Below are 26,798 nucleotides of genomic sequence, written 5' to 3' on the forward strand. Positions count from 1 at the left end.
TATTTTACGTTTTTAAAAAAAAATTGCTACATGAATTCTAATTGATTTCTGACTAGGATTAAATATTTGTCAAGAAAATTTCACGTTATTCCTTACAGTGAAAATTCACAAAAATCACAGCGTGAACTAAAGAATATTTTGAAGTCATATGTGTGTAATTGTGCATCAGTAACACCTGACTGAACTGTTGTGCAACACCAAACATCAGCTGCGTTAGATGCTGATGCATCTTCCTCCTCAGCATTTCAAGACCAATTACCAATGCATTAACCCCAGGGGTTCAACCCTCTGCTTCTCTCAGGCACTGCTGAGAAGCATAGCAGAGGGTAATGCATTGTTTGGAAAACCATCAGTCCTATATCTTCAGAGCTAAAGCACTTTGAGTGCAATGTTTCCATCCAGTTGCAGAGCCACAGCACCTGCAGTTTCAGTTTAACCTGTGCCACCTATAGGCAAGGAAAGTAACAACAGGAGCAGTTAGACCGCCAGATTTTTTTTATATGATAATGTATGAACTCCAAAATAGAGTTTAAAAATCCAAAAGCACAGACTACTTGGGACTAATAGCTATGCAGCTGTAAAATGTGTGTGTTAAAAGGATTAAGGTGTGTCATTTCATGAAGATAAATGTGAAAAAAATTGTTGCAACATTCATACAATGATGAAAGATAGTAGAATGTGGGTAGTGTGGGGAAATTACATTGTGGGAAGGAGAGTGTTTGCAAACATTTACCGTGCTGGTTTTTGTCATCTAGATGTGTGTATATGTACAGTACACTGGGAAATAAGAATGGACGTGAAGTCATTCAAAAACTTGAAACCTTGCAACTAACTAACGATAAATCCTGGTTGTTGTAAAGTGAAATACATATTAAATGAAACCCCTAATATCTCCTGTAATGCGGCTGTGTGTTTGTAAAAAATAAAAAGATGTTGATGCATCTTGTAATACTGCTGATGTACAAATGTACAACACTAATGTATAAAGTGAAAGTGCTACATCTTTCCTAGGAGAGAGAAGGCTGGCATGAGAAACGCGGACGTGACGTCATAGATAAGTACCTCTGTAACCATCTACTTTCCGTCAACCAGCCAAGAGAACGGAGTGTAAATCGCTCTTTGGGTTTGCACACACAAAAAGACACTTCTGGCTGTCAACGTGGGCAGAGCTGACGGTTCTCTGAGAGGTAAATACCACCGACTTTAACCAGTGGACATTAATGCAGAGGTTGTTTAAATGTGCCTGTATACTCCCGAGCTCCGCAGGGCCTTGTTTACATTTCAATCCCCGGACTAGAGTGGATGAGAGGCGGCGGCACAGGGGAATGGTACATTAACAGGGAGGGTAACCCGGGTAGCTCTTGAGTTGCAATTTCCTGTTAGAGGACAAAATTTACGTTTTCTTGTAAACTTCTGCAAGTCTGTTCTGAAAGTACCTAACAATTTAACTCGTGGGTTTGGCAAGCCGTTATTTCGCTTCCGAATATAACTGCCAGCACGCTAGCCATTACGCTAATCAGGCTAACGACAAGTTAGCCAGCTGTTCTGTGAATTTGACTTAACTACCGTTTTTAGTTCAGTTTCTTTCAAGTCTTACCGAAATGTCAATATTCAGCAACAACCACGCCGTTTTTTACACTGGTTAATCTATTCCCAAAGCTCTTCCCATCCCCCAAGACGTGTTATCAAACCTGTGCTGATGCGCTTTGATACCTTAGCCTAGCAAGATGTGTGTCACCCACTTTGCAGCCTATTTTTAGCCTGGACCGGGTGGAATGCGTGCATTCGTCTGTCGCTGGGCTGGCACCGGGACCGACTCGCAGGCATTCCTGGCTAACCTTGTCTCTTTTTCCAGGTGGATATTTTTTGCGAAGTCACGTTTGAACCCCGGTGCCAGCAAACGGTCATGATCCGGTGTCCTGACCATAGTGGATACAAATCACATGTCGAAACAAGCCTACTTAGGGCCTCTGTGGTGTCAAAGTTGGTATCATCTTCAGAGTATCCTGCCCGTTGAAAGTTATGGGATTCTTTAACCCATGTTACATGGTGGGGAGACGTTTTGGCAAGGAGAAAACACAAGCTACCCATCCACATAAAAAACCCCACACAGTATGGACAGTGATACAACGGTGTGCGTAAGGGGAAGTTGGTGTTCAGTACTGTGGTCATTTTTAACTGACGTCAAGTGTTTTGGAAGTCATCATGGGAGAACTCTGAGTGTGTAATTTAGACAAATGTGTATCACGCTTCACACTATATATATATATATATATATATATATATATATATATATATATATATATATATATATATATATAAACCCAACCCCAAATGATTACATTTGTAGACAAAAAGAGTAAAGATGTGTTTGCCAACATGTTATCATTGTTGGGTCTCTGTAAATAATATTATAAAGAGTTTGGTCTAGACCTGCTCTATAGGAAAAGTGCAATGAGATAACTTCGGTTATAAATTGGTGCTATATAAATAAAATTTAAAGAATTTATATCAGGAATCCAGCCATGCATCACTGCTTTGTTGTTGTGCGCTTGCAGTTATCTTGGTTTTAAGTTCAACTGAGACAGGCTTTCTCTTCACGTTTTGTGTCCAGTGTTATTGCCCGGTTTGCCACCACATTAACTACAGTTATGGTTTGTCTGTTTCCCTCATCCCCAAAGCAAAAGCATCTTCAGCTAATCCTCTAAACCGTGACATTAAGCCTTAACCCATGTCCTGTGTCTCGCACGTGTTTAACAGATCTACACTGTAGTAGGATCGAAAAATAAAGGATACATGCGCAAGCACTGCTTTTTATAATCCTATCTTCAATTATCAGTTCAATCCAAAGCTAAAGGTAGACATGAGGAGCCGAAGTAGGGCCACAGAAAGAGATGCAACCAGAGAAAACAAGTGGAGAAGTAAGGAAGAGTATTTTAATGGTTCATAACATAGAAATAGTCAAATGATGAGTAGGGTAGGTGTAGCTGTGATCTGATCGACTGTCCAGACAGGGAAGGAGGAACCTAATTCAGTCACAGCCCTTGGCCTAGCCTCATGACTAGCTTGTCTTCTAGCCTGCAAAGAAAATTAACAGTTGGTCAATGAGCCACACTGTTGAGTAAATAAACCAAATTCAGGAACTACAGTGCATCTGGAAAGTATTCACAGCGCTTCACTTTTTCAACCTTTTATGTTACAGCCTTATTCCAAAATTGATTAAATTCATTATTTTCCTTTAAATTCTACAAACAATACCCCATAATGACAATGTGAAAGAAGTTTGTTTGAAATTTAAATTATTAAAAGTAAAAACAAAAAAAATCACATGTACATAAGTATTCACAGCCATGACACTCAAAATTGAGCTCAGGTGCATCCTGTTTACACTGATCATCCTTGAGATGTTTCTACAACTTGATTTACCTGTGGTAAATTCAGTTGATTGGACATGATTTGGAAAGGCACGCACCTGTCTATATAAGGTCCCACAGTTAACAGTGCATGTCAGAGCAGAAACCAAGCCATGAAGTCCAAGGAACTGTCTGTAGACCTGCGAGACAGGATTGTATCGAGGCACAGATCTGCGGAAGGGTACAGAAACATTTCTGCAGCATTGAAAGTCCAAATGAGCACACTGGCCTCCATCATCCGTAATTGGAAGAAGTTTGGAACCACCAGGACTCTTCCTAGAACTGGCCACCCGGCCAGACTGAGCGATCGAGGGAGAAGGGCCTTAGTCAGGGAGGTGACCAAGAACCCGATGGTCACTCTGACAGAGCTCCAGCGAGGAGAGAGGAGAACCTTCCAGAAGAACAACCATCTCTGCAGCACTCCACCAATCAGGCCTGTATGGTGTGAGTGCTCAGACGGAAGCCACTCCTCAGTAAAAGGCACATGACAGCCCGCCTGAAACAAAGATTGAACTCTTTGGCCTGAATGGCAAGCGTAATGTCTGGAGGAAACCAGGCACCGCTCATCACCTGGCCTATACCATTCCTACAGTGAAGCATGGTGGTGGCAGCATCATGCTGTGGGGATGTTTTTCAGCGGCAGGAACTGGGAGACTAGTCAGGATCAAGGGAAAGAATGAATGCAGCAATGTACAGAGACATCCTTGACGAAAACCTGCTCCAGAGTGCTCTGGACCTCAGACTGGGGCGAAGGTTCATCTTCCAACAGGACAACGACCCTAAGCAGACAGCCAAGATAACAAAGGAGTGGCTACGGGACAACTCTGTGAATGTCCTTGAGTGGCCCAGCCAAAGCCCAGACTTGAACCCGATTGAACATCTCTGGAGAGATCTGAAAATGGCTGTGCACCGATGCTCCCCATCCAACCTGATAGAGCTTGAGAGGTCCTGCAAAGAAGAATGGGAGAAGCTGCCCAAAAATGGGTGTGCCAAGCTTGTAGCATCATACTAAAAAAGACTTGAGGCTGTAATTGGTGCCAAAGGTGCTTCAACAAAGCATTGAGCGAAGGCTGATTTTTGTTTTTGCAAATATTTCACTACTCTAATGTTGTCATTATGGGGTATTTTTTGTAGACTTTACAGGAAAATAATGAATTTAATACATTTTGGAATAAGGCTGTAACATAAAATGTGGAAAAAGTGCAGCGCTGTGAATACTTTCCAGATGCACTGTACTTTCACTGTTAACAGTACACTCCAGCTTGGTTTATGGAATACAACATAATCTTTAATCAAAGGTCAACTGCTAAGGAGAAAAGGCAGATGAAACGGGCACAGCCAAAAGTTTAGCGACAGGCTAGTGGCTTGTGTATCCCTGCTGCAGAATATACTATGCTAAGAAAAAGAGTAAAATTGAGTAATGTAGTAGTGTGTGTTTTTTTTAGTTTTTTTTTTTTATATCTGTCCAAAGATCAATTAAGTGTTTGTCATTTTTTTTCTAGCAAAAATGCCAAAGCAGTTTCCAGTTTCTCAAATGTGAGGATTTGCTGCTTTTCTTTGTCTTATGTGATGGTAAACTGAATATCTTTGGATTTTGGACTTTTGATCAGACAAGACATTTGAATACATCACATTGGGCTTTTGGAAATTGTGATTTTATTTTATAATCGGCAGATTAATCCATAATGAAAATAATCGTTTGTTGCTGCCCTTGCTGGGTCACATTGTTTTTAAAAACAAAGTGCACTGAACTGCTGGCATGTACTGCAGCAAATATTGAGTTCCTACACATTTGGATAACTATAGAAAATACATTTGAAAAGTTTGGGGAATTTACAGAAAATATGGGCAAAATGAAGAATTGTATTTAAAGGTCCAGTGTGTAACATTTACGAGGATCTGGTGGGAGATATGGAATATAATATTCATAAGTATGTTTTCATTAGTGTATAATCACCTGAAAATAAGAATCGTTGTGTTTTTGTTGCCTTAGAATAAGCTGTTTTTACAGTAGCCCAGAATGGACACACCAAACACTTGCTCTAGATAGGGCCTTTTGCTTTTTTCGCGGCCACTGTAGTTTCTCCTACACGCTTGGAAGGGGAGGCTGAGGCAAGCGGTATTCAAATGATTGCAGTCTGCACTTTCACTGCTAGATGCCACTTAATCCTACACACTGGACCTTTAAGAATTACATGTAATACATAAAAACAAATAACTATGATCACTTATGCATGTTTTATTCTTTTTTCCTTTCTTACTCCACGTCTTTCTCTTCCTTCATTTCTTGTTCCTTTCTTTCCTTCTCTTCAGTCTTTTGTTCTCTCCTCAGATCGCCCTGTAACCAGCTTTCCAAATGAGTGACGGGGAGTGTGACTTCTTCTGTTTCTTCCGCTGCTGCTGAGCGCGCTCTCTACGCGCCTCAGACCGACGGGAAGGCAGGGTGTCTCTGAACAGTGACACAAGCAGGCGGAAACGGGGAGGTGGAGCTTCAAACAAGCTATTTCAGCCAATCGGACCACTTGGATCCGACAGGTAGGCAGACTGTCTACCTGTCCGGGTGATTGATTCAATCGACTGGATGTCTGTGGACATGAACAGCCAAGCGTCAGACAGCAATGAGGACTTCGGGGTGAACTCTGAAGAAGAGGATGAGGACGATGGCGGAGAAGAGGAGGATCAGGGTGACATTGCAGGATACTATGATGGCGTGGCCAGTGATGTGGAGCAACAGGGCGCTGACTCCTTCGACCCAGAGGAGTACCAGTTCACCTGTTTGACCTACAAAGAGAGTCAGAGGGTGTTGACGGAGGAGGTTAACACTGTGGCTGCTGCACTGAAGGTGAGCTTGTGTCTATAGCTGGGTTGTGTGATGCTGCACTGTCATAATCCTGATAATGAAATAAAATATTTCTATCGTAGTATTTATAAAAGCAGGATATGAAATTATCACTAGGCAAGAACAAGGTACTGATAAAGTGTCTTTTAAAGTCAGATCAATTATATTTTAGTTATATAGCACCAATTCATAACAGAAGTTATCTCATTGCACTTTTCCTATAGAGCAGGTCTAGACCATACTCTTTAAAATATTATTTAGACCCAACAATTCCCACCAATTCCCACTGACAGTGGCAAGGAAAAACTTCCATTTAAGTGGCATAAACCTCGAGCAGAGACAGACTCTGTGGGCGGCCATCTGCCTCAACCAAGAGAGAGCATATAGTAGCACAATGCAAATTCCACATAGAATTTTAAAATAAAAATAATGTAATGGTAGTGGTAATATTGATAAAATAATAGTAATAATAATTGTATAATAAGATTATTATAATAAGACTAATAATATGACTAATAATAATATTTTTAGTAGCGGTTGTCGAGCAGGAACAAGGGGGCAGCAGATGGCCCACAATCAGAGATCCAGACTCTACAGCGCCGGAGGCAGAAATACCTGTGACAGAATCGATAGAAGGAGAGAGACAAGCAAGCACAAAACTATGGGAGAGAGAAGATGTAAAGTTAGTAACATGCATTAATGGGATAAGAATGCATACAGATGGAGAGGAGAGAGGTGCATCATGGGAAGTCTCCTGGCAGTCTAGGCCTATACAGTGCTCCAGGGTGCGACCAATAAGCAACGAAAAATCTGTCAAGTGCGACTAAACGTTTATTAGTCGCACTGATGCGATTTAAAGAAATAATGTATACATTTTTTTTTTTTTTAAGCTAACACCAAGTGGGTGTGCAGTGGTGATGCTCGAACATGATCCGAAACCATATGTACACATAAATCATCCACCTGCCACCCACCCGAACAAATTGTTTTCTCAGATTTCGAGACCCGCACCCGCGTGGACATTTTTCTCCACCTCTACTGGTCCCTTTAGGTTTATTGCTTTTCAAATTATGTCGAATAACGCAAGCTTTCCAGGTGGGTTTTTTTTTTTTTTTTTTTAAATTGTGTGTTGTATTGATGTATGAGTGTTTTCTTTCACGATTTACTTTAACGCTTAGAGAGGCTGCTGTCAGTCATTTTAAGCTGTTCCATGCATGCAGTAATGTCACTGCAAATACAGTGGGACATTTAAATCTACAAACTGTAGTTATAAACTTTACAGGACAGAGGAAACAGAATTAAACTTTTAACTTTTGAAAAATTTTTTAGACAGCTCTGATGGAGCTCAGGAATTATCAGGAGGACAGCTGCTTTACTCCAAGCAACTTCACTGTATGAACCTGGACTGTCTGCGTGACCTTTTGGGTGTGTAGAAGAAAACAGAACATTGATTAACATTAGATTCTGACCGATCCTGATATCCCGCTAATCAATAAAGTTACGCTGCTGTGCCTCATGCGTAAATGCGCACAGCATGACCCGGGCATGCTTCCATGCATCACTACTGGGAACAGTGCTTTTGCTGTCGGAGCATCGACCTTCCGAATCAAAATGTTAAAAAAGCACAATGTCTCCAAGAAACATGTCCTGTGCCGTGACAGGTGCATGGCCATCAGAGCAGCCCCCTAGCGTTTCAGCGCTATGCAGCAGCAAACTGAAGCAGTGAGGAGTCAGAAATGATAATAAAACTTAACACTGCTCATAATATAGCCAAAGAAGAGCCACCTTTTACTAAATTTAAGTCCATTAAAAAACATTTATCTGCACCTTATTATTATTCATATGTTTACAATCATTTTATATAATGTCTTAAGAAACTACCAATATGTATGGGAACTGACAAAAAAAGGTAATGCTTAAAATGTATTATTGGATGCATCTATATAATGTGCTGGTGCACCTAAATAGAAAAAGTTATGCGCACCAGTGCCACCAGTGTAAAAAGTTAGTCTGGTTAGTCCTATTGCAGCATAACTAAGGGATGGTTCAGGGCTCACCTGAGCCAGCCCTAACTATAAGCTTATCAAAGAGGAAAGTCTTAAGCCCACTCTTAAATGTGGAGATGGTGTCTGTCTCCCGAACCCAAACTGGGCCCTGATTCTGCAGGAGAGGAGCTTGATATCTGAACGCTCTGGCTCCCATTCTACTTTTGGAAACTCTAAATTGTAAGGGCACATTTTGTTCATGACCTTTTGAGACAGACCTTGCTTTCAGACTTTGTCCTTACAGGCCACCGTGCGCTTTATATGACCATGAGTAAAGCAGTTAAAAGCAAAATCATTTTACATTTAATTTTTTGTGTGAATTGCACAAATCATTAATAAGATCCACACCAATGTAATTTTGACTCAGGAAACTGGAGCAGAGTAGAACATACAGAGGCTAGTTACTCTGCTTGGTCCCAATAGGTTAAACCCATGTTCTGTTGCCTCCTATTCGCCACGATTAGCAATGCATTAAGCTGAACACACATTTTAGTTGTTCTCACTAACATATTTTTCTGCTTCTGTCATAAGATGATTGCTTGACTATAAAACAGTGATTTCATTACAGTTCAATAATTCTAATAAAATAATTACTTTCAAATGCTCTTTCAAATCCCTCTTTCATGCTTGCAAAGTCATTTGAATAAGTGATCACTGAAAAAATCTAAGGTGACAGAAAGTTGTACCCAATTGGGTTTGTGAGGGCATATGCCATTGTTATGGGAAAGCTTACTTACTTTCCGATTTATTGATTCTAATGTGTTTCTGAAAAGCAAATGCCACTTCAGTGTAGCCTGGGAACCAGATGGATCTGCCAAGCTTGCATGTTTCATTTGCTATGGCAGATACGTCTGGCCCCCCTCCCATTCAGAGAGATTTCCACCCAAAGTGGATCCAGTCGGGCAAATCACAACCGTTTATCTTTATGGGGCAGGTTTGATACAATGACTGACAGAGGAGTGTCACTGGTCCAGATTTGAAAAGTCAAACGTTTTGCTACTCTGATTGGTTGTAGGTCTGGGCCTGCGTCCAGTGTGGAAATAATGTGTTTTCAAATTTAGTCACTTTAGTTTGGATGTAGTTCAAAACATGTCGGTCATTTCTGTGGCAGTAGTGTTAAACAAATATCTAGTTAAGTGTCTTTCTGTGTGTGTGTGTGTGTGTGTGGCCTTAGGGTCTACAGTAATTTTAGTACCAAATAGAAGTATATCCCAGTGTTCAAGTCAGTCACCTAATTGTATATCTGTACATGAAAAACACTGCATTAGGGCTGTACCTTCGGGAAAAATCGCCTATCATCTGTTGCATCACTCACTACAGAGTTCCATACCACCTCTTTAAGCAACATCAGCACACAAACTGAGCTTAATGAAATGGGTTTCCACAGCCAAGCAGCTGCACGCAAGCCTCACATCACCATGTGCAATGCCCTGTGTCGGCTGGAATGGTGTAAAGCATGCCACAACTGGACTCGAACAGTGGAAACACGTTGGTTGGAGTGATGAATCACGCTTCACTATCTGGTAGTCTGATCAAATCTGGGTTTGGCGGATGTCAGGAGAACACTACCTACTGGAATGCATAGTGCCTACTTTAAAGTTTAGTGAAGGAGGACTAATGCTTAATAATGGTCTGGGGCTGTTTTCCAGGGTTTGGACTTGGCCCCTTAGTTCCAGTGAAGGGTCTTCTCAATGCTTCAGGATACGAAGACATTTTAGCCAGTTGGGCACAAATTCCAACAAGACGCACTCCAAAATCTTGTGGAAAGCCTTCCCAGAAGAGTGGCGGCTGTTGTAGCCACAAAGGGGGGGCCAACTCCATGTTAATGCCCATGGTTTTAGAATGGGATGTCCAGTAAGCTCATATAAATGTGATTGTTATGTTTATAGTACGATGCAACCTCGTGCTAACTATAGCGGGAGCAAACCTGGAAGGTGACGTTGTATAAAGAGACCAAAAGTCAACGTTGACTTTAAAGTTTTAAGTTACATAACGTTACGTAACTGACTTACGTAAAGTAGGCTTCTTAACTTACGTTAGTTGCATAACTTACTTAAGCTTCTTGGTGGACAAGGTGGTGGACAAGGTTGCTCCTATTAAAATAATAAGAGTGAATCAGACACTTTGGTGCACCGAACGTGGCCACACTCAAAGACGGGAGTGGCTGCTTTGTTGGGTGTGCAGGGGTGCCTAGTGAAGTGGCTTCTGGGTGTATGTGTTTGTGTATTTTTATAGATTTTATATAGTAATATGTGGAAATGTGTGTAGGTATGTACGCAAGTAGCCTATGCATGTATGTACAGTAAGTGTGTTGATGTATACATGTATATAGATAGAGAGAAATACTGTATATATTTTCTTTTGTCTTGTCTTTTGTCTAGTTTTATATGAAAGGATGTATTGTTTTTAATGTAACCAATGTGATGGTACAGGGTACCTTGTCATCTGTGACTTCCTGTAAAGAGGACCACAATGGAAATATATATAGTTTGTTTGTCAAATCAGATAGTGAGTATACAGCAGGCTAATTGTAATCTCAGTCTGAGAATTTACATTGTTCTGAGTGCACACATTAATAATGCATTCTTACAGTGGGACTGAAGGAAGCTGACTAACAGTGATGATGAGGTTATATCCTCTTGAATATGGCCTGTCATGCCTCATAATAAGCAGTTTTTTTACTCTTAATTTAGGATAACATTTTTGAGTCTGCATGCAGTAACACCTTACTTCATACTTAGTTACACATAATCACACCTGGGACCTTCACAGCACAACTACAGCCTTCTGTTAGCAGTACTGAGCAGCTCCCAGAGGTGCAGTTGTGTGTTGATGGCAGTAGGGGAAAGAATCATTGACCTCCAGGCTTTTCTAACCTCAAGGACTAAGCCATGAGCTTGAGCCATAGATGTCTGGCCTGTAGTGCAAGGTGATATGCTAAAATAATCCTAGATATCTTCCTTTTTTATAGAGTTTTCTTCCTCAGTTTTATAGGCTGATTAATTAATCAAGACAAAGGGGTGTTAATGGAGTCAGTGCAGCCTTTTTTTTTTTTTTTTGAAACAGTGTCTTGTACTGTGTGTATGGAATACAATTTTTAATATAGATTAAGCTACCCACTATTCGTTTCAGAATTCCAGAATCTTTTAGTCCGTGTAATAATATCACAGTCCAAAGTGATGTCTTTTGAATAGCTTATTTTGTCTTGCCAATGATCAAAATCCAAAAGATATTCAATTTACAACAGTATAACAGAGCAAGCAAATCTTAAAATTTGAGAAGCTGTATTTAGCCAACGTATAATGTTTTTATTTGAAGTTGTCGTTGATACGTTATCTTTTGGTGAAATAATCAAATACTTGTTTCAGTTCTACTGGGTTTGAAGTGTCCTACATTTTTGGTAGTGTATTGTTGGTACGCTACTTGTTCTTTAGCTAAAATATAAGTATTAAGTAAGTGTTGTGTTATCAGTGTTTACAGCAGGGTATGGGTCATGAAGCATTTCTGTCTCATGAGCAGTAGAGTAAGCTTATTATCCATTACAGTGGAAAACTGGGGACATGAGTGCTGTGTATCATAGTAATCATATCATAATAGTTTAGCTGACTTTCAAGACAGCCAAGTCACTTGTGTCACTGAAGCAACATTTCATTGCTTTAATTGAAGATCATTGAAGCAACTTTTCGGTGGTCTCTTTCTGTTATGTCTCTTTCTCTCTCAGGTTTTACCAGCAGTAGCAAAGCTGATCCTGGTGCATTTTCACTGGCAGGTTTCACAAATACTGGACAGGTATGTCTCCTCAGCTTTCACCATACCTGCCTTTTTCATTTTAATTCTTGCAGTCTTTCTTGTTCATTACCCCATCTCTGCTTGTTTAATTCACCCTTCCCTCCTCCACCTTTTTTGCATAATTTTTATTGAATTTTTATTCTCTAGTCTCTTACTTTTCTCTTCTTCTTCCTCCTTACTCTCTTAACCTTATTTCTGTCTCTGATTTCCGTCCGCAACTAATTTGTCTCACTCTGAGTCCATTCTTATGTTCTCAAATTCTCATTATTCGTTTATTTCTCATTCTTTTTCTCATTTTCGCTCCTTATCCCATTCAGTAACCCAGCATTGTAGAAATCTTGGTGTCATTTTTGACCACAAGCTCAGCTTAGACAAACATGTTAACGCAATGGTTCAATCCTGCTTTCATCATCTCAGAAACATCTCAAAGATCAGACCATTTCTTTCTGCCAAAAATCTGGAAATTGTCATTCATGCCTTCATAACTAGTCTATTAGATTATTGATTTTGACTCAGACTAAAATATGATCACATCACATTGATCCTGGCGTCCTTACAGTGGCTACCTGTTGAATGGTTGATTGATTTTAAGATATTATTGATTACGTACAAAGCCCTGAGAGGCCTTGCCCCAAGTTATTTAGCAGATCCGTTAGTGTCTTATGTCCCTTCCTACACCCTGAGTTTCTCTGGTGCTTCGTTGCTGGTTGTTCCTAGGTCCAGATTTATACTCAGAGGTGTTAGAGCCTTTGCAGTTAGGGCTCAGAGACTGTGGAATGACCTGCCTGAGGAGATCAGGGCTGCAAACTTTATTACCTCTCTTAAATCACTTGTAAAAACCTACTTTTTAAAAATGGCTTTTCGTTGACTTAAATTGTTTTTGACATTTTTAGTTTTAGTTTTTTAATGTGCTTAGTTTTAATGTCTTTTAGTTTGTTTTGTTCTCTGTTTTAAATGTGCTCTGTTTTTATTGTAAAATACTTTGTAACTGTGTTTTGAAAGGTGCTATATAAATAAAGCGGATAAATATTATTTTCTATCTCCCTGCTTCTTATTCTTCTGCACTACAGTTTTAACTTTTCAATCCTCATCCTTATATGACCTTTGTCCATGTTCCCAACAGATATAAGTCCAACTCCTCTCTGCTGTTGTCCGACGCTCTGGTCCAGCCCAGCAGCACCTGCAGATCAGTCACTGTGAGTAACAGACCACGAGCAATAAATGTGAGGGCTTATTTGTAGACTTAAGCATTAATTAAGCAGAAATACTGTTTGCATACTTTGTTCATACCTTTTTTATTCAGATTTTTTATATTATTCATATCTTGTGGCCAAGCTAAGAATTACTACAAAACTGTTAATTGTTTACTAACCTAGATCTTGTGCCATTCGTCCTTCCTTTTGCGTGAACACAACTTTGAGTAAAATCTTTCAGGCTGTACACATGCATTGGTAAATATTGTGTAAAAGCCATAATAAAGCAATACAATCCTTGAAGACATTGTTCACCGTGGGTAAAATGAGTAGTTTGAACCTGGAATCAATATTTAGTTGTTTGTGGCGGCTGTTGATTCACTGCCAAAGTAGCACAGTAAAGTGACTATAAGGGCAAATAGTCATTTGGTTGTTGTAATGCAGCAGATAATCCACTAGCAGTTAAAAAAACAGTTGATTGATTGGTTAGTTGATTGAAAAAATGAATGGATGGCAATTTTGATAATTGATTAAGCTAATATCCCTAACATTTCGTGGTTACAGCTGCCGAAATGGGAGGATTTGCTGCTCTTGGCAGTTTCTCAACATTGGAATTAATATTTTTTTTAGTGTAAGCAGCCAAAATAAGCAGTAATTTTTAAGACATCCCTGTGGTAACATGAGATTTAAATTTAGCATTATTTGTTATATTTACATACTAAGCATTCAGTTGATTAATTGGGGGGAAAATGGTAGATTAATTGGTAGTGAGAATAATCACTTGCAGCATGTAACAAGCATATGAAGGTTTTGTATGTATATTGAGCTCCCCTACTAGCTTTTCAGTATAGTTTGTGTTTGATGGCGTGTTCATGAAATACATGTTTGTGTGTTTCAGGCCCCTCAGTCCCTCCAGTGTGGTGTGTGTCTACAGGTCGTACGGAGAGACTCCCTGCTGGCACTGCCCTGCCAGCACTCCTTCTGCAAAGCATGCTGGGAGCAGCACTGCACTGTACTGGTCAAAGATGGCATGGGAGTGGGTGAGTAGAGGGCGTGCGTGTGTCGGTTTCATCTCAGTTTCAGGGTCTCATCCCAGTTCCAGCCTCTGATCCTTTTGGAAGTTTGTTTTAGCCTATGCTTTCCTGCCAGACCAGCAGGGTCTGCAGACTGATGTTGAATTTAACAATGCCAACCACTTAATTTTACATGTTTATGTGTAAAATCCAAGAGTGACTTGTGACTTTTGTGATAAGGGAAGTATCATATGGGGTTTTGATGACTCCCATCTGGTGTAGAATTTAACAGGCAGGAATGCTCCTACTTTTTAGTGTGTGTGAATGGGAGTGAGAGAGGGAGGACATTTTAGCCAGTCCTCACAACTTCAAAGGGCTGTTTGAAGGTTAAGACTTGGATTTAAGGTTTAGGTTAGAATTAGGTTAGGGTAAGGGGCTAAGGAATGCATTGTGTCAATGACGGTCCTCACATGGATAGAAGTACAAGGATATTTGTGTGTGTGTGTGTGTGTGTCCGAGAGAGAAAGCGTGCTTGTGTCTGCAGTAGAACAGATTGGTGCGTACATGGATCAGCTACAAGTTGTTGGGGTTTTTTGTTTTTTTTTACAATATACTGTATGTATGTGGTAAAGTGGATACAGTTTACCAGACTCCCTGTCCTTTTAGATGTGAGTGTGTGGGAACACAAGTGCTTTTGTATTTGTGTGTGTGTGTGTGTGTGTGTGTGTGTGTGTGTGTGTGTGTGTGAGCATATCTGTATGCAGTTGTGTCCCTATAGTGTGTGTGTCTATCTATCAATCAATCAATCAATCAGCCAGCTCATTGGTACCCAAGAGGTACAACCAGATGCCCATACCTGAAGCACTCGAAACTGCCAAACAAAGGCTCCAAGCCTTGGCCAGCCGCCTAAAGAGGTACACGAGAGAGAATGAAGCCAGAAGAATAAACCGGCTGTTCGCAACTCAACCTGCAAAAGTGTACGCTCAATGGCAGGGTAGTAATAGCAGAGCACACCCACTAAGGCTGGAAACTGAACAGTACTGGAAAAATATATGGGAGAGGGAGGCATCACACAACAGCGATGCACAGTGGCTGGTGGCTCTAAGAGAGGACCATAGCAACCTCCCTGAACATAATCCAGTCACCATCACAGTGGCAGACATCCAAGAAAGAGTCTCAGGTATGAAAAACTGGACAGCACCGGGCCCTGACAGGATCCACACCTACTGGCTAAAGAAGCTCACTGCACTCCACGAGCGCCTAGCAGCACAAAAGAACCAGCTGCTAAAGGATGGGATGCACCCTGAATGGCTTACCGAAGGGCGTACAATCCTGATCCTGAAGGATCCCTCAAAGGGTACAGTCCCATCCAACTATCGGCCAATAACCTGTCTCTCCACAACATGGAAGCTCATGTCAGGCATCATCGCGGCTAAGATAAGTGGGCACATGGATCAATACATGAGCAAAGCACAGAAGGGCATTGGCAAAGGAACCAGAGGAGTCAAACACCAACTCCTGGTTGACAGAACAGTCGCCCAAGACTGCAGAACCCGACACACCAACCTGTGCACTGCCTGGATTGATTACAAGAAAGCATATGACTCAGTTCCACACACATGGATCACTGAATGCCTGAAGATGTACAACATCAACAGGACTCTAAGAGACTTCATTGCAAACTTGATGAGGCTGTCGAAAACCACCCTTGAGGCCAATGACAAGCCACTTGCATAAGTATCCATCAAATGTGGCATATACCAAGGAGATGCTCTGTCCCCACTGCTGTTCTGCATAGGTCTGAACCACCTCAGCCAAATAATCAACAAGACTATGGATTCACTGGCTATGGATACCGACTCAGGAACGGGGCCACCATCAGTCACCTCCTCTACATGGATGACATCAAGCCATACGCTAAGAGCGAGCGGGACATCGACTCACTGATCCACACCACCAGGATCTACAGCTCTGACATTGGGATGTCATTCGGGCTTGAGAAGTGTAGTCGAATGGTGACAAAGAGAGGGAAGGTAGTCCACACAGAAGGGGTCTCACTCCCAGAAGGAACAATAGCAGACATTGAGGATGGTTACAAGTACCTTGGAATACCACAGGCAAATGGCAACCTCGAAGAGGCAACAAGGAAGACGGCAACGGCCAAATACCTCCAACGAGTAAGGCAAGTCCTAAGAAGTCAGCTCAATGGCAAGAACAAAGCCCAGGCAATAAACAGCTACGCCCTGCCAGTGATCAGATACCCTGCAGGAATAATAAGTTGGCCAAAGGAAGAGATACAGACCACAGATGTTAAGACATGAAAGCTTCTCACCATGCATGGAGGGTTCCATTCCAAATCCAGCACCCTGAGACTGTACGCTAGCCGTAAGGAAGGCGGCCGTGGACTAGTGAGTGTGAGAGCCGTTATCCAGGATGAAACATCCAAGATCCACAAGTACATCAAAGATAAGGCCCCAACAGATGACGTGCTCAGTGAATGTCTCAGGCAATGGGGAACAGAGGAAGAGGTGCGGGAGGAGGGACCATCATGGGAGGACAAACCCCTACATGGGATGTACCACCGGAACATAACTTAAGTGGCTGATATCAAGAAATCCTACCAATGGCTAGAGCGGGCCAGACTGAAGGACAGCACAGAGGCACTCATCATGGCTGCACAGGAGCAGGCTCTGAGCACCAGAGCAATAGAGGCCCAGATCTACCACACCAAACAAGACCCAAGGTGTAGGCTGCGCAAAGATGCCCCTGAGACAATCCAGCACATAACTGCAGGGTGCAAGATGCTGGCAGGGAAAGCATACATGGAGCGCCATAACCAAGTGGCTGGCATAGTGTACAGGAACATCTGCAGGGAGTATGGACTGGAAACCCAGAGGTCAAAGTAGGAAACACCTCCAAAGGTGATAGAGAATGACCAAGATCCTGTGGGACTTCCAGATACAGACTGACAGAATGGTAATGGTGAACCAACCAGACATTGTGGTGGTGGACAAACAGCAGAGGAAAGCCGTTGTGGTTGACGTGGCGATACCAAGCGATGGCAACATCAGGAAAAAGGAACATGAGAAACTAGAGAAATACCAAGGGCTCAGAAGAGCTGGAGAAGGCTTGGAAGGTGAAGGCGACAGTGGTGCCCGTGGTCATCGGAGCACTCGGGGCAGTGACCCCCAAACTAGAGGAGTGGCTACAGCAGATCCCTGGAAGAACACCAGACATCTCAGTCCAGAAAAGTGCAGTACTAGGAACAGCAAAGATACTGCGCAGAACCCTCAAGCTCCCAGGCCCAAGGACCCGAGCTCGAAGGATGAGACCACCCGCGGAGGGTGAAGGACGAAGGTTTTTTATATATACTGTGTATGTATGTATGTGTATATATTTTTTATTTTATTTATATATATATATATATATATATAATATATATATATATATATATATATATACACTTACTTGATGATGACCCCAATCCAGTTTTGGGTCGCTGTAACTAGAAACCAGCCCGTTTAAACCAAACATAACTGCAGAGGAACTTTCTCTGTCACAGACGAAGTTAGAATGATGGGTGTAGTTTATTGGTGCATTAGTAAAGAAACACACAAACAGTTGCTACCTTTTGTAGGGCAGTGTGTGTACATGTTGCATCTCTCACTATACCCTGTCAATGATATTCAGGACTCTTCGTAATAAATCTGTGTGTGTGTTCAGGTATTTCGTGTATGGCTCAGGACTGTTCCCTGCAGATGCCAGAAGACTTTGTCCTGCCGCTGCTGCCAGCAGAGGAGCTGAAGGACAAATACAGACGCTACCTCTTCAGAGACTACGTCGAGGTGTGTGTGCTAAATCTGTTTGTTCAGATGTGCATCAAGGTCTGCTTGTACAGTATAGCAAATTAGACATCAGAGGCATGTGGAAAGGGAGTGAGAAGGAAAGAAAATCGCAGTGAGCCATTGTGTGTTTATTTCAACAACTGAATCTTTTTATCTCCTTCACACAGCATTAAATCTGAATCCTCTCTTTGGCTTTTTTGTTATTAATCTCTGTCGCTCTGCATCCCACAGAGTCACTTCCAGTTGCAGTTGTGTCCGGGTGCAGACTGTCCCATTGTCATTAAGGTGCAGGAGCCCCGGGCACGCAGGGTGCAGTGTAGCCGCTGCAGTGAAGTCTTCTGGTATTACACATACACACACACACACACACACACACACACACACACACACACACACACACAGAGTATGCTGATTTAACACTAACCATTTCACAAAAACTACAGTTTTACTATGGCTTGACTATGATCAGATTATTTTGTCTGCCTGCTGGCTGTGAAACAAGGTTGTTGTTATCCTATAGCAATTATAGTTCTTTCCAGATTTTTTGGCAGAATTTGAATGTCCTGTAATGATTTTATCCAGTCCAAAAACAAGTTACATTCTTGGACAAAGTGGGAGTAAGAGGAAAATCAAAACATTTTTTCTCCAAGCTTAAGATAAAAACAAATGAAATTGAATGAGAAAATTCACAGATGGTTACACAGCTGATAGTTTGAGTAAATTAAATGCTTTTTACACACAGTTCCCTTATTTATCTTAGCTACTTAAGTGACCTGTGTTTTTAAACTGTTACTAACCTATTATAAGATGTCAGAATTTGTCCAGAGTGCTCTCACAAATCCCATGCTAGTATTTAAATTTCCCTTTTTTTTTTTTTTTTTTTTTTTTTTTTTTTATGTCAGGTTATAATGACACTGTATATTATGTCCTAAGCAGTACAAATGTCTGTATTTTCTGTTTCCTTTTCTGTCTCAGTTTTAAATGCCGTCAGATGTACCACGCACCCACCGACTGTGCAACAATCCGGAAATGGCTGACAAAATGTGCAGATGACTCGGAGACGGCTAACTACATCAGCGCACACACTAAAGATGTATGATGGAACTATATGTGTACACATGCAGTCATGCACATACACAAGCACTGGTATTTCAACATACCTGCACAGTCACGCGGCCACAGACCATCTCTATTTTATTTTTGTTGTTGTTGTTGTTGTTATTTATTATTATTATTGTTGTTATTATTATTGTTATTATTATTATTATTATTATTATCTGTAATACAGTGATGTAACCTGTCACTTATCTTGATTTACTTACCCTAACCTAATTACCCTGCTTTTCCTCTAGTGTCCTAAGTGCAATATCTGCATTGAGAAGAATGGAGGGTGTAATCACATGGTGAGTCAGAGCTGAAAATCACCCTTTCCCAGAACACAGGAAATTCTAAAAATATATTCAGATTCTGAGAGATGAAGTCCTTAACTTTAAGAGTTTGACACTTGATTAACACTCCTGGGCAGATATGTTAACTGATATGTGCATCTTCTTTCATATATTTTTTTTTTCTAAGCTTTATGTTTGACACAGCAGTTGTGTTAAATCAAACACTAAATCGTTTTGTAAAACATTCATCTGCTGATTTGCTCAAACTCATCAAGTCAAAGTGTGACTTGCATGGCTGTTTTGTCAGGTTTCTGGTTCAGTAATTTGACTTCCTCCTGTGTCTTTGTTTGTTTCAGCAATGCTCCAAGTGCAAACACGGTAAGAAGTTTGTCTGAGTTTCACAACTGCAGTATGATCCAGTGAAGCATGAACTTATTGTTCTGTGAGGCACTTTGAGGCATTCATCTAGTGGCATGATACGTCACACATAAAGTAGCCATCAACCATAATTATGACACGGGAATCACTGAACTTCCAAGAAAGTCTAAGTGAATGTTGAGTAGCCACTGTGATTAATCATCTGGAGAAATGGAAAATATATTGCCAACCACAGCCAATATCAGCCAGTTTAGACTGGCTGTAGACTTAAAGTGACAGTTCAGCACAAAATCAAAAATACATATTTTTCCTCTTACCTGTAGTGCTATTTATCCATCTAGATTGTTTTGGTGTGAGTTGCTGAGTTTTGTAGGTATTTACAGTAGAAATGTCTGCCTTTTTTGAATATAATTCAATTCAATTTTATTTATATAGCGCCAATTCATAACAGAAGTTATCTCATTGCACTTTTCCTATAGAGCAGGTCTAGACTGTACTCTTTATAATATTAATTAGAGACCCAACAAATCCCACCATGAGCAAGCATTTGGCGACAGTGGCAAGGAAAAACTTCCTTTAAGAGGCAGAAACCTTGGACAGAACCAGACTCAATGGTGGGCGGCCATCCGCCGCTGCCGTGTTAGGTTGGGGGGGGGGGCTCAATAAACCACAATATAATGGAACCATATGGCACTCTGCTTGTGTTGCTCAAAGCGCCAAAAAAATACATTTGAAAAATTCAACCGCAATATCTCTTTCCAGAAGTCATGACCCGGTTACTCGAGATAATACACAGACCTTTTTGTAAGCAGTTTTGTATATGAAACTGGGCAACTCACACCAAAACAGTCTAGATGGATAAATAGCACGACAGGTAAGAGGAAAAATATATTTATTTTTGATTTTAGGGTGAACTGTCCCTTTTTAAGAACTGAGCTGACCCTGTAGGCTGTTCTATGATACAAAACCATAGACTGTATATAAAGATGGACGACATGACAGCTCCCCAAAAGTGAAGCCAAAACATTTAGATCGCCCACTGGTGGCTGGCTGCAGTATAAGTCATAAACCCCACCCCCTCCATGTTAGTGGATGGGACATGAGACAAACTTAAAAATTCAAAGTACACGCCAAATACATTTTTCCCAAAGATGGTTTCTGTCATTTTAGATAGTTCTTATCACACTGATGTATGTTCAAGTGTTCGTTTTTCTGATAAGTTTGGTTAATTAGTTATTTGTTGCTATAAAAAGGGAGTGTCTCATCATGATTGACAGCTGAGTCTGGCTCGTGATTGATTCGGCCGAGTGTATGGGCGGGACCTCAATACCGAGGCTCCAACTCCGATCACTACTGCGCAGACTCTGGTTGCAAATGACGTCAAAAGCGCAAGAGGGTAGCTCCCATATCTAAGATATTTTGGCTTCACTTTTGTACAGTGGGAGGTATAGACACATTGTCCATCTTTATATACAGTCTATGTACATACTGTGTAATGCATGTATGTAGTGGGGAATATATAAATGTGGTGTTTTGTGCCTCCTGAAAGACTTCTGCTGGATGTGTCTTGGTGACTGGAAGACTCACGGCAGTGAATACTACGAGTGCAGCCGCTACAAAGAAAACCCTGATATAGTCAACCAGAGCCAGCAGGCTCAGGCCAGAGAGGCCCTCAAAAAATACCTCTTCTACTTTGAGAGGGTGAGTTTTTTTGTTTTTTTTTTGGATCCCCATTTGTATTTATTTTATATTATTGATCAAATAACATAAAATAAAAATGTATTAAGAGCAAAAATGCTCAGTAAAATTCCTTCCTGCATAAAAGTAAAGGGTAAAAAAACTTTGCAGACATGTTTATTTCCTCGCTCTGGACACACAAACACAAAAACCTTTCTACCATTACTAATTTTTAATTTTGTTTTCTTTTATACCCAAATGCTGAGACTGGTGGAGAAATCTGTGGAGCATGGTTAGGTCAAAAGCCTGCTTTATATAAACTAAGACCAGATGAAAGATAATTTCATCTTTCAGACTTGAGGGAGATTAATGCATAACATATTTTCTCCTCTACTCTTGTATAAAAGTTTTTTAAGGGACATTTGTGTTTAGAAAAGCCATTGTCAGGACAAAAATCACAGCATACTGTCTGAAACTTGCAACCACAACCTTTTATTAACACAGAGCAAATATTTTTGTAGATCTAGAGCTATGCTGGATTGAAACTTGTCTGTCTTTTGTTGAATTTATTTTATTTTTTATTTTTTCAATCTTCATCAGTGGGAGAATCACAACAAGTCTCTGCAGTTGGAGGCCCAGACGTACCAGAGGATCCAGGAGAAGATCCAGGAGAGAGTGATGAACAACCTGGGAACCTGGATTGACTGGCAGTACCTCCATAACGCTGCAAAGCTACTGGCTAAGGTACTCACACACTGAACTGACTGTGTGCGTATTCTAGATGCACAGGTAGTAAGTTAGTGATGTTAGGGGAGAAATTAATGGCTAAATGCAGAAAGAGAATAGGAGATGGACAGAAAGACAGGTACACATAACATTTTTAGTTGGAACAAATTTTTATTCCATATTTTTAAAATATGACAAACCTACCTCTAAGGTTTAATATTATCCATTTAGTCTATAGTAGAGTAGATCTGTATTAGTGAAGTGGTAGAATAAAGATCATATCAATAAATGATCAAGGTGCCTGGGTTAATTTTGACAGTCTGAACATTTTCCAAACTTTCCTCAGTATAACATCATGAGTGTCTTGTCTTTTTGTTTCCAGTGTCGCTACACACTGCAGTATACGTACCCTTACGCCTATTACATGGAGTCCGGTCGAAGCAAGAAACTGGTGAGAAACAAACATGTCTCCACCCCTGTCTTTTATTGCAGAACACACATTATAAAATAGTGTATTAACTATATCTAGGGTGATCTTGGTTTCTTCCTCACTCTCCTTCAGCCTAGTCTCCTACAGCCTATTTTGAATCTTTACCAAATAATGTTAAATGTTACTTTTAATCGTTGTTTTTCTCAGTGGAGGTGAAAGTGATTCATTTTGCCTGATTTTTCTGTTTATCATCTATCCTTCTCTGCAGTTTGAGTATCAGCAGGCACAGCTGGAAGCAGAGATAGAAAACCTGTCATGGAAGGTGGAGCGGGCCGACAGCTACGAGAGAGGAGTGGTGGGAGGCGAGGGGGAGCTCAGCGCCAGTGACAGAGGGGTAAGAGCTATTGAATGGATTGTTGTGATATTTGGTACATTCAAATTTGCAAAAATTTCAAACAAACTTCTTTCACATTGTCATTATGGGGTATTGTTTGTAGAATTTGGAGGAAAATAATGAATTTAATCCATTTTGGAATAAGGCTGTAACATAACAAAATGTGGAAAAAGTGAAGCACTGTGAATACTTTCTGGATGCACTGTACATCCATGATACAGACATGTTCAGGTAGAGCTTTGTCAAACTGGTCAGCCATGGTTGTTTTGAGCGGAAGTTAACCCAAACAGAAGGGGTCAGCTTTCACTTGTTGTTTCATGCTATAGCGGCCCTCGCTGCAACGTTCAGACTGCAGTTCGCACTTCCATTGCATTAAGATTTCAAGGTGACACACTCCAGAACGCAACATGTGAAATTGATCTTGCGTAGCTTGAAGCCTCTGCATTCGCGTACTTGCGTGGACTATGTTTGTGCCCTTAGTCTTGTTACATACGCTATACTTTAAAAATAAAAACTTGTAGCAGGTATAAAGCTAAATGGTAGAAGATTGGTAAAATCTACATTAAATATGATTTTAAATTATCACTATTTTCAGTGGATAAATTGTTTGCCTAAAATAGTTCCTAACACAAACCATAATTAAATCAGCTATTGAGTTAATATCTTTAATTTTTAAGTCTTTTCAGTCTTATGTGCTCATCACTTACTGGGTAGGTTTACCAAAAGGCCAATTTCTGTTTTTTTATTTCTTAAAGTAAAGAACTGAGTAAGAAGCATAGACGGAGGATTATAATTTACTTTTTATTTGGACTTAGATTTTCATTTGGTCTGTTTTCCTTTGGAAGTGTCTTTAACAATAATAACGTTTTGTCTGTTTTTTACAGGATCTGGAGAATCAGATGCACATTGCTGAGCAGAGGCGACGCACGCTGCTTAAGGATTTCCACGACACCTGAAGCTCGATAGCGACTGCAAAGCACCAGCATCTCCCTCCTTACTTACTTCCTTGCCTCCTACCTTTGCCATCCCTCAGTGCAGTGATACTGCCCCCCTACTTTTGCTTCTCTACACTCGCTCAGTTGCTTCTTTCTTTCTTTCCCTCCCTCCTCTCACTCCCATAATGCTGCAGGGTCACTGAATGGCACCATTGCATCTCCCCTTCCTTTTCTCATTCTCATCCACACTTCATTTACATGTTTTAGCTTCAGAGCATCACATTCACCGTGGTTACACTTGTTGCAACTTTTCAGATCTGATCATGAAGGTCAAGTTTTGAGGTGTTGTCATATTTCTGAAAACAGTGGGTAGACACCGACATGAACAGTTACAAGCAACATGTTGCCTGTTGAAAAGAGTGTAAATAGTCAGCTGTTATTCTCCAACATTATTCCTGTGATGCTGGAATAATCATTAGAGAGAAAAGTAAAACTGCTAAGGATGGAGAAGCTTTTGTTATTAAGCAGATGAAGATGTTGGAGATGGAATACATTTTCTTTAGGGAGACTGCACTGATTGTGGATCTGTAGTTGGTGGTTTCACATAGACCATAATGACTACCGGGCTCTTGCTGGCTACCTGTAGCACTTACTGGATTGGCCTGAACACATGCAAGTTGATATTCTGAACTTTACACACATTAAATTTACCTCTCCTAAGCTGCAAAAGGTTAAGTGAAATAAATGAATAAGAAATTGATTACAGCAAAGATGGAGTAGTAGTTTTATGGAAGAAGCTATTTGTTTACATCAGCAATTGTAAAACCTTGAAACTGTGCCAGCTAGTGGAGTGTGATACTTCTAGATGAAACTCTGTCACTGGCCTGGCTCTCTTTGAACAAACTTTATTAGTCAGTGCAGATGCAACTTGACATGCCTTTGAACAATTCTCAATGACAGATTATGGACACCTTTCATTGTGAAAGTGCTTTTTTTTAATATTCTGCCATAAATGTGTATATAGTGTGTTTACTGTTGAAAAAATGTTGACCTCACAGTTCCACATACTTCTTAAAATACTTGAATGCATGTTCACAATACTAAAGAATAAGATGAATGTGTGTTTAGATGACAACTATTTTAGATTTTTTTTTGCCAGTGTTGAACAATAAACACACCTTCCCCCTCTGTTTCTTAAAGTTAGAACAAAACCTGACCTGCTACTGCTACAAATAGTCATTATGGTTGAAGTAAAACTACTGAATTACTTACTACACATTCTTGTCTCTTCACATTCTCATACTGATATTGTTGCTTGATTGTGTTAAACTAATGTAGATCCAAACCAGTGTGAGCCAGACCTTCTCATTAAAAATCTAACATTTGCACCTCCACTGATCAGATGATAGTTGTTTTAAAGCACCAAGTGTAATCTCAGCGATTCACGCACACTACCACACCACCCATTGACATTGACATAGCATTTGTACACACATGCTCAAACACTCTGCTACAGAAAATTAACTGTTAACTGTTAATTTGCCTCCTTCCCCCATCTCGTGCTTTCTTCTCTTTCTTTACATTCATCCCCTCACTCTGTTTTGCTCTTTATTTTCTCTTTTCTTCCTGCTCACATTGTTCACTTTTCTTCTGGAAAATGGCTGTTGATAGATTGTTCAAAAAAAATGAAAAAAAGAAAAACATACAAAAAAAATGTTGTAATTTTCAATGGTTGTACATTAATACAGAAATAGTTACTGAGAGTTTTTAAAACCAGACCCTGTCTCTCATGTGTTCATTATACACACACACACGATCAAACCTTTTAAATAGAATTTCACTGAAGTTTCAATGGATAGGAGTCAAGTAAAACCAATATATTTCCAAAAATGTAATACGGTGTTTGTCTTAAGTGTTGGGTTTTACCATATTACATGAAGAAATGTGATCCTTGTAGGTAAATACTTCTTACTGCCTCAACAGGAGGTTCGCATGACACAAGAGTTTCAACTCCTAAATTTGAGGAATAAGATCTTCCAAAAACAAAACCACTTGGAAACTTTGATATTTGCAGAATAAGCTACTAACTTTTGGAGATAAAAATGCAACTGAAATGTAAAAAGACAACCTTGTTTTTGCAGACAGTGGCAGACCCATTGGTCATAATGACCTTAATTTAATTGATTAATTGCTTCACCCCCTTTAATCATTACTGTAGTATAATGTTGGTATGAGGTTACACTCGTAGGAGAAATGACAGGGATGCTACATTGAAGCATATTGTGATTATATATTGATAAGAGAAGAATTCCTTATGATTATTAAGATGTTTTCCATCATACTGCCCAGCCCTCTATCATAGGAACTCAATGTGCCACTCATTGATTAAATTGGGACTTCAGATCAGATTTGCATCTCTCACATCTGTGCTGCAAATGTGAATGATATATATATTTTCATTCTAAATATTTAGAACATTTAGTTTCTCAACAATCGCTACAGTGTTGACACATGCTGCAGAAACCAGGCCACTTCTGACATTATCTGATTGGCACCTTGTTTTGTACAGGGCCCTGGGTGTCTGCCACAGTCTATAGTTAAGTTTAATAATGTGCCAAGATAGTATTAACTGCTCCACTGCACTGCCTGACCTTGTGTTTGTGACCCACTTTCACCTTCACACAGTAACATGGAGTGTGGGGAGGATTGCACCCTCAAGTGTTTATTTCAAAG

At 40.4% G+C, this 26,798-nt stretch overlaps 1 protein-coding gene across 1 annotated transcript; it reads left to right on the forward strand.

Annotated features, from left to right (window-relative positions):
• The first annotated feature begins 1,030 nt into the window (after window positions 1-1,030).
• On the forward strand, window positions 1,031-25,843 carry arih2 (ariadne homolog 2 (Drosophila)). Its single transcript, XM_044212388.1, has 15 exons — window positions 1,031-1,187; window positions 5,727-6,255; window positions 12,019-12,086; window positions 13,210-13,282; window positions 14,178-14,319; window positions 18,016-18,137; window positions 18,369-18,478; window positions 19,113-19,230; window positions 19,490-19,540; window positions 19,882-19,903; window positions 21,453-21,604; window positions 22,181-22,324; window positions 22,689-22,757; window positions 23,005-23,130; window positions 24,015-25,843. The coding sequence occupies exons 2-15, from the start codon at window positions 5,995-5,997 to the stop codon at window positions 24,084-24,086; spliced, it is 1,530 nt and encodes a 509-aa protein (XP_044068323.1). The 5' UTR covers window positions 1,031-1,187; window positions 5,727-5,994; the 3' UTR covers window positions 24,087-25,843.
• The last annotated feature ends 955 nt before the right edge of the window (window positions 25,844-26,798 follow it).

The sequence above is a fragment of the Siniperca chuatsi genome, linkage group LG10 (genome assembly GCF_020085105.1).
Source record: "Siniperca chuatsi isolate FFG_IHB_CAS linkage group LG10, ASM2008510v1, whole genome shotgun sequence".
Taxonomy (NCBI): Eukaryota; Metazoa; Chordata; class Actinopteri; order Centrarchiformes; family Sinipercidae; genus Siniperca; species Siniperca chuatsi.

What these genes read in the sequence shown, in the direction of transcription:
- arih2 (XM_044212388.1), top strand. Translation starts at nt 5,995, where the DNA reads ATGTCTGTGGACATGAACAGCCAAGCGTCAGACAGCAATGAGGACTTC. An exon ending in GTTTCACAAATACTGGACAG is followed by an intron (nt 12,087 to 13,209) that starts GTATGTCTCCTC and finishes TGTTCCCAACAG; the next exon opens with ATATAAGTCCAACTCCTCTC. An exon ending in CCGGTCGAAGCAAGAAACTG is followed by an intron (nt 22,758 to 23,004) that starts GTGAGAAACAAA and finishes CCTTCTCTGCAG; the next exon opens with TTTGAGTATCAGCAGGCACA.